This window comes from Onychomys torridus, chromosome 1 (genome assembly GCF_903995425.1).
Source record: "Onychomys torridus chromosome 1, mOncTor1.1, whole genome shotgun sequence".
NCBI classification, from domain to species: Eukaryota; Metazoa; Chordata; class Mammalia; order Rodentia; family Cricetidae; genus Onychomys; species Onychomys torridus.
In genome coordinates this window covers 165,841,447-165,858,147 of record NC_050443.1, presented here as the reverse complement: position 1 = coordinate 165,858,147, position 16,701 = coordinate 165,841,447, and the positions used below count along the sequence as shown (strand labels likewise).

Genomic DNA, 16,701 nt, shown 5'->3' with positions numbered 1-16,701 from the left:
TCTTCTGGGTATTTCTCCTTGCATTTCAGAGAGACTGCCCTGCCCTCTAAGCCGGCAGTACTCCAACAAGTCCTAGCCTCCCATGTCCCAACTCCCTGCTCCTAATGCCTTCCAAATCTCCTGTGGCGTGGCAGCAGGAACCCTTTCCCTAACGGTCAGTCAGTAGGACTGGTCCAGATGGCCGTGTCTGAAGGCCAGAGAGATGTAGACCTGCCACCCACAGCTCAGGCCTGTTTCCCCTCCTCCCTGCAGCCCAAGCCAAAATAAGCAGCTCATAAAGGGCCAGATCCTTATTCATCCTTCCCCAAGATGTTAGTTACTCTGTTGGTGGTTGGGGCCCCACCCTTCTTGGGTCCATGCCTTATTTCAGCCCTGTGATTAGAGGAAGGACTCCAAACACATCCTTGTACCAGGGCTCTAGAGCCTGGGTCCCCTTGGGAAGAGCTGGGATGTTCAGACAGAGCTGTTCCTGTCCTGAATCCTTGAGCCCTATATCTGACTCTAGTCTGGTCCTTTTGTACCTCTGAGCTGGGTTCCATCCGGGCTGTCTGCAGACCTTGCTGCCTACCTACTCTTCACGGCCTGCTGGGCCTCTCCATAACAGCAGCTCTCTGGGTGTGGCATTGCATGCCTGGAATCCCAACACTTGAGAGATGGAGGCCCAGGGTCCAGACTTCAAGACTAGCCTGAGCTACATGAGACCCTGTTTTAAAAGAATAAAAAGATAAAACCTCTCAAAGGGCCCTAGTGCCAGGCCAGGAGCAAACCCTTATTACCTACCCTGAGAGAAGACATATATGTCATCTTTCTAATCACAAAGACATTTAGTCACATGTCCTCATCAGGTTTGGGTGCAAGTGGATTTCCTATTGTGTCATGGCCTCTCTGAAGCTTCTGCTTGTGAGGAGGAAAGGCCACTCTAGGCTTGTCAAGGGGGGTGCATGACTGATAAGCTACAGCAGGAAGAGGGCAGAGGTATTGTAGCAGTGGAGACCCCAGACTGAACCAGACAGGTAGAACAGGGCTCAGCAGGCCTGGTTAGAAGAGCATGGGTACTTACCATGAACAAGTGGTAACAGGCGTTCTGTTGCTGTGCTAAACACCTTGACCAGTAACAAGCTGGGGAGCAAAGGGTTTATTTCACTTCCAGGCTATAGTCCATCATCAGGGGTAAACCAAGACAGGATCCTGAGCAGAAGCACAGAGGAACACTGCTTACTGATTCAGTCCCTAGCTTCCGCTCAGCTAGAGTTCTTAAACAGCCCAGTGCACACACACACCTACCGAGCCTAGGGATGATAATGCCCACGGTGGGCTAGGCCCTCCTCCATCAACCAACAGTCAAGAAAATGCCCCCATGACGGCTACCGTCCAGTCTGATAGAAGCAAGCCCCTAACTGAGATTCACTCAGATGTCTCTGAGTTGTGTCAGGGTGACAGATGAAGTTTCAAGACAGGTTGTGGAAGAATTAGGGGGCAGCCAGGGTAACTTCTGGGTTCACATGTGTGTATATGCATGTGTGCACCAAGAATGCTACTGCTCTGCATGCTTCTAGGAGGACCTCTGTGACCCAGATCTACGGAGCCTTCACTGGGCAGTGGAAGAACTGGGGTGGGTCTGGGCTGGAGTCCACACTCTTAGCCTGTTGCCTAGGCCTCTGTAAGAAGTAGGTTGCAGGGATAGAGAGATGCCTCAGTGGTTAGGAACATTGAATGCTCTTCTAGAGGACCTGGGTTCAATTCCCAGGACCCATAGTGCAGCTCACAACCATCTTAGATTCCAGTTTCAGGAGATCCAATGCTCTTCTCTGCCATCAGTGGACATACATGCATGCATACACATAAAATAGAAAATAAAATAAATCTATCTCTATCTCTCTCTCTCTCTCTCTCTCTCTCTCTCTCTCTCTCTCTCTCTCTCTTTCTCGAGACAGGATTTCCCTGTGTAGCTTTGTGTCTTTTCCTGGAGCTCACTTGGTAGCCCAGGCTGGCCTCGAACTCACAGAGATCCACCTGCCTCTGCCTCCTGAGTGCTGGGATTAAACTCTTAAAAAAGAAGAGGAAGAGAGAGGGGGTTGCATAAGCCATTCTCCTCATAGGGCAAGGAGATATTCCCAGAAGGTTTTACTGGATTGGGCCCAGGTGTGTGCAGACAATGTTACTTTTATTCTCTCTACCCATTAGCCACCCTCCCCAGAACTAGTCAGTCTGGCATCTTTCTTTGGTGCAAGGAGGTGAGGCAAGCTGGCATCCTGGGGCCCTGGTCCAGTGTACATTCCCTTAGGAGTCACATGAGAAGGCAAAGTGTGGGGAGCCAGGCCCAGGCCTTAGGGTGCATGGGAGCTCAGTGCTCATCTGCAATGGGGTGTGTGGGTGGGGGGTGACTCAAGCAAAGCAGTCTTGAGCAATGAGACCCTGAGGAGTTGTGGTCTTTGTCATCAGAAACAAAAGGATACCATAATCGAACAGAGCCTTGCCTGTAACATCTGCCCATGTGAGTTTCATTCAGCAAACCTTTCCTGGCCAGTACCTGGTATTGTTTAAGGCCCTGGGGACACACAGATGCAAGGCAAAGTCATCACCCTCAACAGACCCCACCTAGTGGGGATAAGTAAGAAAGCAAAGTTATAAATCAGCACAGAGTGGAGAGGGCTCTGAGCCAGGAAGGAAGAGGTGCCCCATTTCCCATGAGTACCCTTTTTCCCTCACATGGTGGCTGGCCACGGTGACAAGCTGATGGTCATGCTTGGTGAGTGGACAGCAACACTGTCCAGGACTCACAGAGCAGTGATCCCTCCATCTCCAGGGGCTGTAGTTGAGGCTCTCCCCATCTCTAAGGGAGCAGGACCCTAAATCCTTTCGTCTACTCCTAGATGTGGGGGTAGAGACTGAGGGGCTTGGCTGAACATGTCTGTACATGCTGACCGCCACCTGTCAGATCATTCCTCACCCAGCTAGGGTGTGCCCCTTGGTTCAATCTGGTTCAGTCTAGGTGACAGTAACCTGGCAGTGTGGACACATCCCCCTCTCTCCTCCCCTCCACCATCCCCTCTCATCCCCATCTCCATTCTCTCCACCGGTTTGGTTCGTGTGGGCCGCCATCACCATCTCTCACGTCAGTGTCCAAGAGACGCAAAGCCCACCTGCGGCGTCTGGATCGCCGGTGGACCCTGGGCGGGATGGTCAACAGGCAGCAGAGCCGAGGTGACCACGGGCGCCCGCCTCTCCTCTCCGCAACCCTGTTTCTCACTAACACCCTCTCCTCTGCCTGCTCTGCGCTCTGCCTGTGGGCTCCTGACTCACCCAGATCTGGCTAGCCTTTTTCTCCTTCAGTCCAGCTCAGGCTGGGGACAGGGCCTGGCTTGGGAATTGACCGGAGTGGCGCAAGGGTGGCTCTGGCTCGCTAGTGCCCTGGGCGTTGGGGTTGTGGGACTGATGGTGAGCTTTTATGTTCTTTGGAAGGGAAGAAAGGCATGAGGGAGGTCAGAGGTCTCAAAGGAAGGCCGTCCCTGTCCCTGGTGCCACACATTAAAGAGATCACAGCTCCTGTTCCCCCCAGGGCTTCCCCTCATGCCCCTTACCACTGCCTTCCACTGAGAAAGACTCGCTCAGCCACGCTCTCCCATCAGCTGCTATACCTGCCTACAGCCCTTCTTCAGTAGCTCCTCTTGAACCTAGAAGGGCACAGAAACCCATCGTGTCACCAAAGCATTCCCCAACCAACACTGATGAGGGGCCATCTCTCAGCAGGAGCACTAACCTTAAGTAAGGATTGCAGGAGGAGCTCAGTCAAGGGCTGCAGGAAGGCCCTGGGCTGACTAGGGAGCTGACATCTGCTGATGCAGGGCTGTTTGGCCCAGACCTTTCCCAACATCCCAGGATTTGTAGAAGGGGTGAGGGATAGCCTCTGGATGCACCCCTAAACATCTGCAGACCTTCATGCTGGTGGGTGGTCAGTCTCTCCTGTCCCACAGAGAGTAGAGCAGAGGATGTACTTCTTGTAGTAACAATAGAGCTGGAAGCTGAGGTGGGTGTTCAGTGAACACAGGCCTCTCTGGAATATGGGGATACCTCACAACTCAACACCCTTACCCTCAAAGCTTGTTCCCAAATGACAATGTATTTCAGTGCCTTCCCCAAGACTCAGGCTACAGAACCTGTGGACTTCAGGGTGGCCACAGCCAATGGCTGACTCAGTGTTGGCCATAAAGAACCCAGCTTGTCCTGAGGCAGGGCTTAACATGGACCCTGGGGGCTGATGTAGGCGGCCTGAGTTGGAGAGGCAGCAACAGGCCTCCTCACTCAAGGCAAAAGCCACCCTAAAGCCAGGAGGAAGAGGACAACTCTGCCAAGAGGTTCGGGTGGATCACGGCCTCTAGCTCGAGTGGCAAAGACAAAGAGCATGTGGGCCCAGAATCACACAAGGAAGACAAAGGTTTGGCCTGTTCTGCATACCATCACTTGCTGAGTCCCAGACATGCCTTTGCCTGCATGACCACACAGATGCACAGAGACCAGAGACAGGCCCACACAGGGGCCTGAAGGCTACAGGTGTGACTAGTACAATGTCATATCCAACCGCCACCCCAGCTGTGCATCCACAGTCTTGTATACACAGCCACTCATAGATAGTAATTCAAGAGTGCCCCTACACGTAAGCCCTGCTATGTGTGGCTGATTTACATAGTCACAAATGGATTTTGCATGCAACTAATGGCTCCTGTCACATCAGCCTATAACTGCAGCAATACCCATAAACAGCACATACACATAACCCCTCATACCATGAAGACACGACATATTCAGACAAAACAATGCATGTAGATATAAATCCCTAGTAATCACACTTCTGGAGCCACCCGTACATGAGCAAAGACGAGCCACAACTTCATGTTCATCATCACACACTTCCCGGCCCTCGCCCTATGAACTGTATAAAGAGGGCTTGCAGAGACCTGGCCGGCGGGCACCACACTGCAGGTGGTAGAACTGCAGAGGAAGCCAGCAGTGGGTCATCAAGTAACTAGATCAGAAAAGTCAGTGCTTCCCGGGGCCTCCACTCCCCATCCCTCAGCTGGCCAGGCCTTTGGAACCAGCGGCCTCTCTAGTGGAGGAGTTGGAGGGGCCAGGAGGGGAGCGGAGAGACTGCTGACTGCTGACAGAGGGAAAGTGTTTGGAAAGAGGAGGCTTCTGCGGTTTGGAAACGGCAGGGCTTCCAGCCCCTGCCTCCCAAACTGGGACAGGCTGTCCACCTCCCCCAGCCTACCCACCCCCGTCATCCTCCTGGCCAGCCATCATTCACCAGGGCAGGAGTGCCATCATCTCTGCATGGTCTGATCATAGAACGCAGGAGCCCTGACCAGCCTCTAGCCACCTCACAGTCTTCCCTCAATCCCGTCTCTTGAAGGGACATCTCTTCCAGAGACCACCTGCAGACTCAGCTGCCTATAGAGACCATTTTCCATCTGTCTGAACGCTCTCTTGTCTAGACTTTGACCATGGGGTCTATGGCCAGCTCCAAGAGTGGGGACCGGTCTCTGCTTATCCTCAGCTCACCTATAAAATGGATGGCCCGAGACCCAAGTCACCTGTGTCAACCGGAGGTGGATTATATCTCTGTCTCCCCAGCCAAACAGAGCGGAAAACCACCTGTCCAAAGAGGCAGGTGGGGAGAGGTGGTTGGACTGCCTTGCACTGTCAGGAACCAGGGTCTGAACTCTTCTCTGGAATCCTGCACTGAAAAGGACAAAAAAGCCTCTGTGCTGTTTAGAACTTTAACTGGGAAAGCATGATGTCCCCAGTGTCCCCAAGCACAGGGGCTTTTACAGATGCAGCCAGCTTCACTGGCCAGTAACAATATCCACGGTTCTACCTCCTGCCCCAAGTGGCTGGCCATGGACTGTGCCCACCACACACACTTAAAAGACTTTGGTGGCCAGGCTTGGCATCCAAGAGGCTGGACACATGGTGAAGGCCCTGTTCTCAGCCATGGGCAGGGCAGGGCTCCTCTGATCTTCCCCTAAGCAGGGCTGTCACTTTTCTCTTCAAAAGCAACCTTGCCTAGGAAAACTTGCCTGATAGCTTCCTGCTTGAACCACAGGCTTTTAAAAATAGCCCGGCTGAACAAAGGCAAAATGTGGAGCCCAGGCCTCGCCTCCCTGGACCTCAGGCCCTGCATTCCCAGACCTGGCGCTGTCCCTTAGCCGCTGCCTAGGCCAGGGTTTACCGTGCCCCACTGGAAAATGGAGCAGGCAGGAGAGCAGAGGGTTGGCCTCGAGCCTGTGGAACTTTTCCAGGGCCCTAGTCAGAATCTGGCTGGGCAGGTTCTCAGGCAGCGTTGGCAGCACTCCTGGGCTGGGCTGGGATGGAATCTACAGGCAGGCTCCAAGCAGAGCCCTCTTCAGCCGATGCTGAGAAAGGCCTGTGGTAAAGGAGAGCCTAATGAATAGTGTGCGGCCTCCTGTGGCCATCACCCATATTTTGCTTTGGGGCAGCTTTTCACATGTGGCCTGTGATCCATCAGTTCCATCCTGCAACCTGGCAGGATGGGTGTCTCCACCAGAGGGAAATGCTATGGGCCCAGCACAGGGCTGCAGACAGCACTCTAATAGTCCAGGGGAGAATGAGCAGATGGCCTCCCATAGCCACCCAGAGGCTGAGGCAGGCTGCCCAACAAGGTCCAGTGAAGGAGTCCAGGGCTGGGTGTCACAGCTGGGAGCCAGGAGTAGCAGGGAGCTCAGAGGCTGTTTGGAGCTCCCAAGCAAGCTTCGTACTCGGTCTCTCCTCATCCCTGCTTTCCTCCTCACTGACACCAAGTCCTAGCCTCTCCTGTAGCAGCCCCCACTGCTGCATGCTGGCTACCATGATGACCTCCAGGGAGCATAGCACAACAGGATTCAGGGCAATCCTCCTAAGGGCACCTCCAGAAAACCACTTCTTCCAGTGGGGGAGAGTGTAGCATGTTCTCCCCGGGTCCCAAGCCATCCTATAGACAGTCAGTTGCAGGTCCACCAGAGGGCCTCACAAGGGCAGGCATGGACCCCAGCAGACTTGGAAGCCTGAGCAACGGTCCTTAGGGATGCCCAGGGAGATGCCTGCTGCTCAGCCTTCCCACCAAGCTCTTTCCCGGATTCCAGTGCTATGGGAAAAACGTGGAGGTGGCCCCGAAGGCACGCATGGAAAATAGAGTGTGTGACTCTCCCGGAGGGGCTGGTGGGGGGCCCTTGAGGTCTTCTAGCCTCAAGGGTTTGGCAGCTCCTCCATCGCGGGACCTTCACCTTAACAAAGCCCACAACCGATCCTGTAGCGCTTGTTCCCTGGAACACTGTAGGGTAGATGCTGTGGTCTGCTCTTCCTAGGGCTGAGGTGCACAGTGAAGGTGCCGCTGCAAACATGTGGAAGTCAGCTGAGGGAGAAACGGAGAGTTTACAGGGCTGGAATCTGCAGTCTTGAGTATAGATGGGACATGACATGTTCTGCAGCGGGATGTGCTAGGGTTCCCAAGGAGACACGTAGCATTGGCCTCAATTTCTTGACTTAGACCCTAGGAGAAGCAGATTCCTCCAAACTCTGGGCTAGAGGGCCTGCTTTCATGCCGCCTAAGGCTTGAATCCTGCCTGGCCTTGCCTTATCCTAGGAAAGCAGTGACCCCTAACCCAGTGGCTCTTCCTCTGCTCTCTGAATGCTGCTCCTTCCTCTTCTCTGGAAAAGCCAGTGCCGGCCCAGGGTTTGTTAGTAAGTGGCTGAACCAGACTAGGCCGGGCAGAGGGCAGTGGGAGACAGGATGTGCACCACAGCCTCAAGTAACTGCTTTCTTACCCCCCCACCCACTCACAGAAGAGAAGTATGTCACCGTGCAGCCCTACACTAGCCAAAGCAAGGATGAGATCAGCTTCGAGAAGGGCGTCACCGTGGAGGTGATTCGGAAGAACTTGGAAGGCTGGTGGTACATCAGGTAGGAAGGAGCCTGGCTCCAGGGCAACAGAGCTCAGTGCAAAGTAGCCGATGGTGGGTGGCTACTAAAGACAGCTGTGTACCAGCTCCGCTCAGCTCACTGATCGTCTCCTGGCCCTGAGGGCGCAGGCTGAGTCCCAGCCAGGAGGGGTTAGGGGCCAGCTCGGCTCCCAGACAGTGGAGTGGTGTAATCCCTTCCCGTGTACCTGCCAAGAGTTCAGCACACCTGAATTTTGTTTTCTGCATCCACCTTGGCTGCCTGACCTGCTCTTCAGCTGAGACAACCTGAAACACTAGCCTCCACAGGCTCTGCTAAGTCCCAGCAGTCTGCCTCTGTTGCTCACAGCTCAACACTCAAGGCCCCCAGACATAGGCCTCTGGCATCCATGTTTCTGGTGGGTATAGGCCATTGAACTCTGCAGGGTGGGAGTTCTCGTTCTCTCTCTCTCTCTCTCTCTCTCTCTCTCTCTCTCTCTCTCTCTCTCTCTCTCTAATGAGAGGTTTGGGTGTGTGTCTAGTGGAGTAGAATAACTCTGTGGGTCTCACTCTGCTGTTACCAACCCTAGACCTGCCTTAAGTGTGGTTTGTGTTTGGAAAGTTCTTTTGGAGCCGTTCAGCTGTGAGGCATTTGCTCAGCTTCTCTCTCTCCTGCTTGCAACCCTGCTAACAACAATCCCCTATGTGTGCTATGGAGACAGCTGCCTCAGTTCCCCACACCCCCAGACTCCCCTTCAAAAGGCCACTGCTGTGTCACAGCCCCCTGTGATCCATCAGTGTGAGTACTCATGCAACACTGGCTCAGAACACAGCAGAGCCCAGTGGTCTTAAAGCTGTGTCTGCGCTGCAGGGAGAACACGGGTGACTGAGCCTTAGTGTGAGCTGATGGGACATTGCTGTCCCTCACCCTTGGCCTAGGTGCCCATCAGTCTGGAGGATGGAGATGTACCTTCCTATCCTGTTAGGTGGCGTGGGAGTGTGTATTTATACATGTGTTATCCCAAGCAGCCACCTGTGGTCTTTCATGCTCTCTAAGCAATGGAAGCTGGACCCAACTGCAAATCCATCAGCCACAAGCTGTACATGGAAAGGCTAACATATCCCAGCTGGCTGGTGGCCTGTGTGTGTTTGCCTAGAAGAGATCACCACAGCTGCTTTTTATATTTTGGGTTTTCTGTTTGTTTGTGTTTTTAAGGTAACAAATAGCATCACTCTGGGCTACTTCTGGTCAGCTACTTGTCCCTATAGCTTGGTTCCTTATAGCCAGTGAGGACTTGAATTGAGGACCTTAATGATCCCATTCTACCTTAAGAAGGCAGCCAGATACCCCCTTAACCATGCTATTTCCCAACATTCCAAGCTGTGTGTTGATCCTCATTTCCTGTCTTTCTTTTCCTCCCCCAGCCTTAGACACACACACACACACACACACACACACACACACACACACACACCCACACTCCCACACATTCCCTCTGCAGCCTGCATCTCTGGAGTCAGTCCTGCTACAGAGCTGGGAAACAGCTGTGAGGAAGTTGGGCCGAGACACATAGCCACCCCCATGCCGTGCATCGCTCTGCCTGCTGAATCCTGTAACACAAAGCCTGGAACACAGCATTATCCATACAGCATATGGAACACAAAGGGCTGTGAAATGGGACACCCCAGGCCATACTGCAGGCCTGACTATCTCCCCACAGCCCCTGTCCGTATTCCTCTGCCGCTTTCACATAACAAGATACCAGCAAGGTGTCTTCAGCTTTTTCTGAGCCTCAAGAACCCCAGGCTCTGGGCCTGGTGTTATATACTTTCCCTGGTACCCGCCTTGCCTCCCTAACCTTCTACTGCCATAGAAAGGTCAGACACGTTTACTCACTGCTCCTCTCCATCCTTAACACTCTATGCTTCTGTTTGTTCAGTGATGTCTGCCCTCTAAAGCAGCAAGTAAGTTGGACACAACCTGTGTGTACCCCCCACTGACAGGAATGTGAGGAGCCAACTCCCATCTGAACTTCTGCGTTCCTTTTCTCCTACCTAACACACTCTTAAGATCCGGGTCACATCAGGAAGGGCGGTAGGGGGTCGTCAGACATCTGGCCTCTAAGAGCTCAAGAGCCAGCTGTGTCCCAGGAGCAGATGGGGACAGTGCAGCCTCCAGTTGGAAGCACTGACCAGTGAATGCTGGGCCCGGAAGCAGGCTCCCTGTGGATTTGGGTAAAGGCTCAGCACCATGGGAGGGAGATGTTGTTTTAGAAAGACAAGGAATCACCAAAAATCAAGTCAGCCCTGGCCCTGTCATTCGCCTTGAGCCTTTGTTTATGAGGTTTTGGTTTGGTTTGACTAGGTTTGGTTTGACCGTAACAATGGTTTGATTTTATCCAGTCATATGCTTTCATCTACATCTCTGCTTCTGTATTTGTTAGAAAGGTTTTTTTCAGCCCCCAAGATTACATAAATATGACTTTTTTTTTTTTTAACACAGAGTCTTTTATATAGTCCTGGGTGGCCTGGTACTCCCTGTGTACCCTAAATTGGTCTGACTTAAGGTGGTCCTCCTGCCTCAGCCTCCCAAGTGGTAAGATTATAGACATGAGCCACCATGCCTGGCTCACTCTTTCCTCCCTCTTCTTACTGTATGGTAAGAGGCCCGATCTCACTTCTTTGTTTTCCCTAATTGTCCTCAACCCACCTATAGCGTAGTTTATTTTTGCCCCACAGCGTTGAAAGGTTACATTTGTAAACTTGATCTGTCCGCTGTCTATCCAGCAGGACTGGAACCCTTGGCCATCAGGTGGTAGTCACCACCTCCCCAGCCCGCTCCTTTTTTATCTTGTTTTCTTTTGTCACAAGGTCTCTTGTATCCAGGCTGGCCTGTGTAACTGAGGTTGGTCTTGAACTTCTGGCCCCCTGCCTCTGCCTCCAGAGTGCTGCTGGGACTATAGGTGTGTGCTCCAAGCTCGCAGGTCTACCTCTCTCCTTTGGTAAGATAGTCTTACTCTCTAGCCCAGCCTGCCCTAGAGCTTAAAAATAAAAAAATAGCATAATCTTTTCTTTTTAGTCTGTGGCGCATTTGCCCATGTAAGCACTGTATTTTGACCATATCCTCCCCCAGCTCCCCTACCTACTCCCTGCAGGCACCCCCCCCCCCTCAGCCCCCCACCCCCGCACTCCCCACGTCTCCCCTCACGTCCTCTCCCTTCTCGTGTATATGTGTGTGCGTGTGATCCACTGGGTGGATGAGTGCTGTAATGCTGATCATCTCGTACAGGTAACCGCAGCTCCTGTGAGTTCATGGGTGCGGTGTCCTGTCGAATCAGGAGAACAGCATTTCCCGGCATTCCCCCCACCCTCTGGCTCTTAATATTCTTTCCGCTCCCTCTTCCATGATGCCCCTGAGAGGCGCGTGGGAGCGGATGATATGGATGCCCTGTTTAGGACAGAACATTCAACAGTCAATTATTCTTAGCATTAAAATGGTCGAAACCAGTTGTGAGTCCGCACTCTAACTGCTGAGAGAAATTCCATAGAGGGAAACACTTCTCTGGCCAAGGTTGAAGGTGGCACTCACTTTTGTATATAAAAATAAATATTTAGAAGGAAGCTTGACAGCTATGTCTACTTAGCAAGACAACAATATTAGGCTCCCCCAGGGTCTTATGACCAGGTTTACAGTCCCAGGCATGAACCCTCTCCTGTGGCGCAGGCCTTAAATCCAATCCCAAAATAGTTGCTCTCCCAGATCTGTCCTAGAACCTCTGATCCTCCTTGCCCCATCCTTCTGACTGCTGGGATTTTAGGTGTGTGTGACCACACTCAACAGTCTTTATAGATATCCTCCTTTGGTCTCAAGGTGTCTGTCCTTCTGTGGATCTGCAGCTGCATCCCTGTGTCTTACAGAAAGAAGTTGAACTCTTTTAGAGAAACAAGATAACCTGGCGAGAACCGTCTTTGGTTCTTGCCTCTCTCCTATAGGGAATGTGATTGTTTGGACTACATCCACATTTCACTTCTTTTCTCTAGAATTACCCTCAATTCTTCATACAGTAGCAGGCCATCGTGAAGTCTACCTTTTGGACAGAATGATGTTTAAAAACCCTGAGGGCAAATATCCAGTATCTTCCCCACTGACTCCAGCTCAGGTTTCCTTTGGGTTAGTGGAACTGCCAAGCCTCTAGCAGAGCATGGGAGAAAAGGCTCGGCTAGGCAAGGTCAGATGGAGAGAGTGGCTGGAAATAGAAGGGGGAACCAGATATGAGGACTCTGATGACGGCGTGGTCCTTCCTCTCGCAGATATCTAGGCAAAGAGGGTTGGGCACCAGCGTCCTATCTGAAGAAAGCCAAGGATGACCTGCCAACCCGGAAGAAGAACCTGACAGGTCCAGTGGAGATCATTGGGAACATCATGGAGATCAGCAACCTGCTCAACAAGAAGGCATCTGGGGATAAGGAGGCCCCGGCCGAAGGCGAGGGATCTGAGGCCCCCATCACCAAGAAAGAGATCAGCCTCCCCATCCTCTGCAATGCCTCCAACGGCAGTGCCTTGGGTGTCCCCGAGAGGACCACATCGAAGCTGGCCCAGGGCTCTCCAGCTGTGGCCAGGATCGCTCCTCAGAGGGCTCAGATCAGTAAGCAACTGGAGGCCCCAGTTCCTCCCAAAGAGCTCCTGCAGAGTGGGTGGGCATGGGTGCAAGGGATTGCAGGGACTATGCCGGATCTCCATGTCATTTTCACCCTGTGCGACAGTCTGGCCTCTTGCTTGTCAGCGTGCCATCGCTGGTCACGAGAGCGAGGAGCACCAGGGAGTGTGACCGTGCACCTGCAAGCTGCTGCTCTGAAGACGCTTGGAGGGAGGAAGCAGGGGGATGGCTCGTTAGCAAGGGACCGGACCCCAAGAGCAGGAAGTGACACCCAGAAAGAAGCCAGAAAAGAAATCTAGATGCTCAGAATAGAGCTGACTTTACAAACCTGTGGGCCCCCGAGTCTGTGGTCCTCTGTGCAAGCCTGCTCTGTAGGGTGCAAGATGTGGAAGCGGCTGGCAAGAAGGCTCGGTGTGTAAGGGGGCTTGCCACTCAAGCCTGATCTGAGTTTGATCCCTGGGACTGACTGACATACAGGTAGAAGAAGAAATCTGACTCCCTAAGGCTGTGGCACACATGCCCACCCCCCACCCACATTCACAATAAATTACTAAAGTCTGTCTCTCCTCACCCCCTACACACACCTCTGGCCCAGCAACACCTTTGGTATTTTTTTTGGGGGGGGGACGACACAATTTCTATTTGTGTCCAGCCGATAATCTGGAGGAGAGCTGTTGTTCTGGGTTTTGGTTTGGGGTTGGGTCTTTTGTTTTTGTGTTTGTTTTCATATTTAGGTCTTAGCTTTATTGTTAGTCCTCTGGTGTGTGAGAAGTCTTTACTGGACAGGACTTCCATCTGGTCTTGTGCTACCCTCAGAGGACTTAGTGAGCAAAAAATTGACGTGATTCCTGCTTCTACTGAAAAATCTCATAACTCCATGCAGCCTTTACCTTCAAACTGCCTGCCTGTAATACCTGTGGATCAGTGTACCTATCACTTGGTGAGGGGTGGGGGCAGGGTAGGGGTGTGTATGTGGATCCTCCCAAAGAACAGGCAAAGAGGCTTAAAGGTTCCTCCACTCCTACAGTGACTTAGAATACAGGGTCTTTCATAACTGTGGGACCAAAGCATGAAGTTTCGTGGATCCCACCTAGGGAAGGCGGGTGAGGCACTGTTGTCCAGTGGGATTCTTAAAGCTGTGGCTCTTCTTTCAGGCTCCCCAAACCTGAGGACAAGGCCGCCCCCGCGCAGAGAATCCAGCTTGGTATGTGGCCTTTCTCTTCATTCCTTGTCTGGGGTGACCTGCAGCACCCTCCTTACTCCTTTGATACCTTTGAAGCAGAGTCTGTGGCCCAGGAGTTTGGGGAGCCCTGGTGGGTTTCCATCATTGCAGGGACAGAAGCCTGCAGATCCCAGGCCTCCTTGGAGCATAGCCAGACAGTTTATAATCGGAAATGCCCTGCACTCCAAAGCTAAATAAATCCATTCCAGCCACTGCACTGGCAGACATAAACATTTAGACTGGCCAGCAGGAATGTCCAGTAGGGCATTGCCAGGGCCTAGAAACGGGGCTGCTGGCTACGATGGCCCGGAAGCCTTACAGTTCTCTCAGGATTGCCCAGTGAATGTGGTGGGCTCGACAGCCTAGGGGGCAAAGGGTAGACCAAAGCTTATCCTCCAGGAAGGAGATCTGGCTCATAGAGGGCTGACAACCACTGAGGTCCCTGACCCTTGAGTGGATGGAGTTTCCCAATGACTGTCATCTCAAGCAGGGGGATGTGTAATCAGGAGCTTGGGGAACAGCAATGTTGGTGAAATGCTGAGAGTCGTGAACAAAGACCTATTACGGAATGGGGGAGTGGGCCAGGGGGCAGCTTGATGCAGTTGGAAGGCAAGCTCAGGGATAGGGTGTAGCTCAGTAGTACTTGGCTTAGTATGCACAAGGCTTTGGGGGTACCATCCCTAGCGTCCTTGGAAAGGGAAATTGGAGCCTGGCTTAGATTCCATTTCTGACACAGGAACAAAGAAAGACCCTTTGCAGGTCACCTACCTTCCAAAGTCCTCAGTTTCCTTTTCTGAGAGATAAGAGCAGTATTGGCCACTTCCTAGGTCTGTCGTGAGGATAGGATGCAATGGTGTATAGTTTGGACTAGCAGCCAGGTTTTCCTTTCCTGTCTGTTGGGTGGCACTGTCTGGTCCTCTACATGGGACAGATCCCTAAATCACAACTGGCTGCCTGTTACTCCAGTGGCCTTTGTCCATCCATGGGAGTTACAGGCCCTCCATACATTTGAAGATTGGCCCTCTGGCCATGAGTATTTTGTGACCTAGCCATTAGTCCCTCTGAAATTTCTCCTTTTTTCCCTGGGTTTTTGCAACTGCACAATTGATTCTCCGTTTCTCCCTTTTCTTGAGCCCCAGCTAATTATTTTCAGGCAGCCTTGACTTTGGCAAGAAGAGTCATTCCTTCCACACTTACAAATGCAAGCTTGCTGAGGGAGGGATGCTGATTCCAGTTCAGCTTAGCTGAATCCCACTGTCAGGGTACAGGAGGGCTGTGCCAGCTTCCACGTGGGGCTGTACGTCCAGGCACGGGGCAGAGAAAGTTGACTGATTCACACGCTTCCCCAAAGCCCATCTTTCTCCCATCCCTCCCTCAGAGTGACTCAAGACAGCTCATCTTAGATGACAGGGGTAGCTGAGCCTTGCAGGGTAAAGAAAGAAACAGGTTCCAGAGGTGCTGTGTCGTCCCCGTCCCCCGTCCCGCGTGGTCCGTCGTCCCTCCCCTCCCCCCCGCTTTGTTCAACTATTCTGCGCCCCTCCCCCCTGGAAGTTTGTACATTACCTTCAGTAATTGTCTCCTCAACTCCATTCTTAGTTCTGTCTTATGAAGAGGAAACTGAGGCTCGGGGTAGTTGCAGCTTCTAGGTCTATCTGCCTTCCACACCACAGCTGCTTCCCCACACCCCACCCCGGCCTTTTCAGCTGCTTTGTGTTAACCCATTAGTATAAGGAAGAACAAAAATAAAAAGACAAAGCTAGGCAGAGTACATCCTGTTATGGTTACAGTCTGCCAGGCTGGCTGTCCATGTGGCTTATACTGGCTGCCTCAGAGTAGCACCCAGTAGGTGCACAGAAAATGGCTGCTTAAAAAAAAAAAGAATGTGGCTCATAGATCATGGGTCAAGTGTCCTAGGTGTCCTTAAATACCACTATGAGACAAGCTGTGTGCCAGCATCTAAAAGGCATATAGGAGTTCTGGAATATTCTGCCTGCCTACTGAAACAGGACTCTGCATTCTGTTCAGGGCACCAACAGACTAACCCCCTCCCAAAGACTCCTCCTACAACCAGCTGCTCCCTGTACTCCTTCCTCCCTCCTAGGGATAGTTGGCCTCATCACCCTCTTCTTCAGCAGCTGCACGCTTGGCTTAGGGTCCCCCTTAGGCTTATAAAATGGCGCCTTCCCTACTTTGTTAGGGTGATTCTTCTGCCTCTCCTTTCCACCTTGGGGCCCAACTATTGAGGCCTTTATAGTGAGCATCCCAATAGCTCAAACTAGTGTTGTGTGGACCGTGAGTGCCACCTCCTGGGAGGAGTCCTGAAACATAAGCTACCTTCAAAGCACCAATGGGCACCAGTCCCTGGCCTTGGTACTGCTCTAATAGCTGGATTTGCTCACTGATTGTTTCTGCTTTTAGGGGTTCCAGCTGCCGAAGCCACCAGAGCCCCCTTCTGTTGAGGTAGAATATTACACCATTGCGGAATTCCAGTCTTGCATTTCTGACGGGATCAGCTTTCGGGGTGGACAGAAGGCTGAGGTGAGAGCCCCCTTTTGGCCAAGGACCTGTTTCACATTTTATATGTCGTCTTGGCGATGTTTCTGAGGGTCAGGCAGAGTGGGTACAGAAATGAGCCGCCCAGCCATGAGTCCTTGCCTTGTCAGGGCCACCACCAAGGCGAGCACCCTAGACATGGGCTTCTGCCCCCCACTTGCTCACAGTGCTCACCCTATAGTAGCATGTCCCAAAACATTCAGGGCTGAGCCTTGAAATGAAGTCTGCGGAAGGTGTGTGACCTTCTGGGACAGAACAGTTTGCTTCATCGGGAATGTTTGAGAGGATGGAGACGCACAGGCATGCACGTGGAGATCAGAGGACAATATTGTACTAACC

At 52.4% G+C, this 16,701-nt stretch overlaps 1 protein-coding gene across 2 annotated transcripts in view; it reads left to right on the top strand.

Moving 5' to 3' along the window:
* The window catches only part of Sh3pxd2a (SH3 and PX domains 2A), a 160,511-nt gene that overhangs the window by 134,488 nt on the left and 9,322 nt on the right, over positions 1-16,701 (top strand). For both annotated transcript variants that reach the window (XM_036171892.1, XM_036171883.1), the window contains 5 exons: positions 3,121-3,204; positions 7,837-7,954; positions 12,241-12,575; positions 13,742-13,791; positions 16,228-16,347. In XM_036171892.1, the coding sequence (XP_036027785.1) occupies positions 3,121-3,204; positions 7,837-7,954; positions 12,241-12,575; positions 13,742-13,791; positions 16,228-16,347 (707 nt within the window). The remainder of the gene's footprint in view (positions 1-3,120; positions 3,205-7,836; positions 7,955-12,240; positions 12,576-13,741; positions 13,792-16,227; positions 16,348-16,701) is intronic.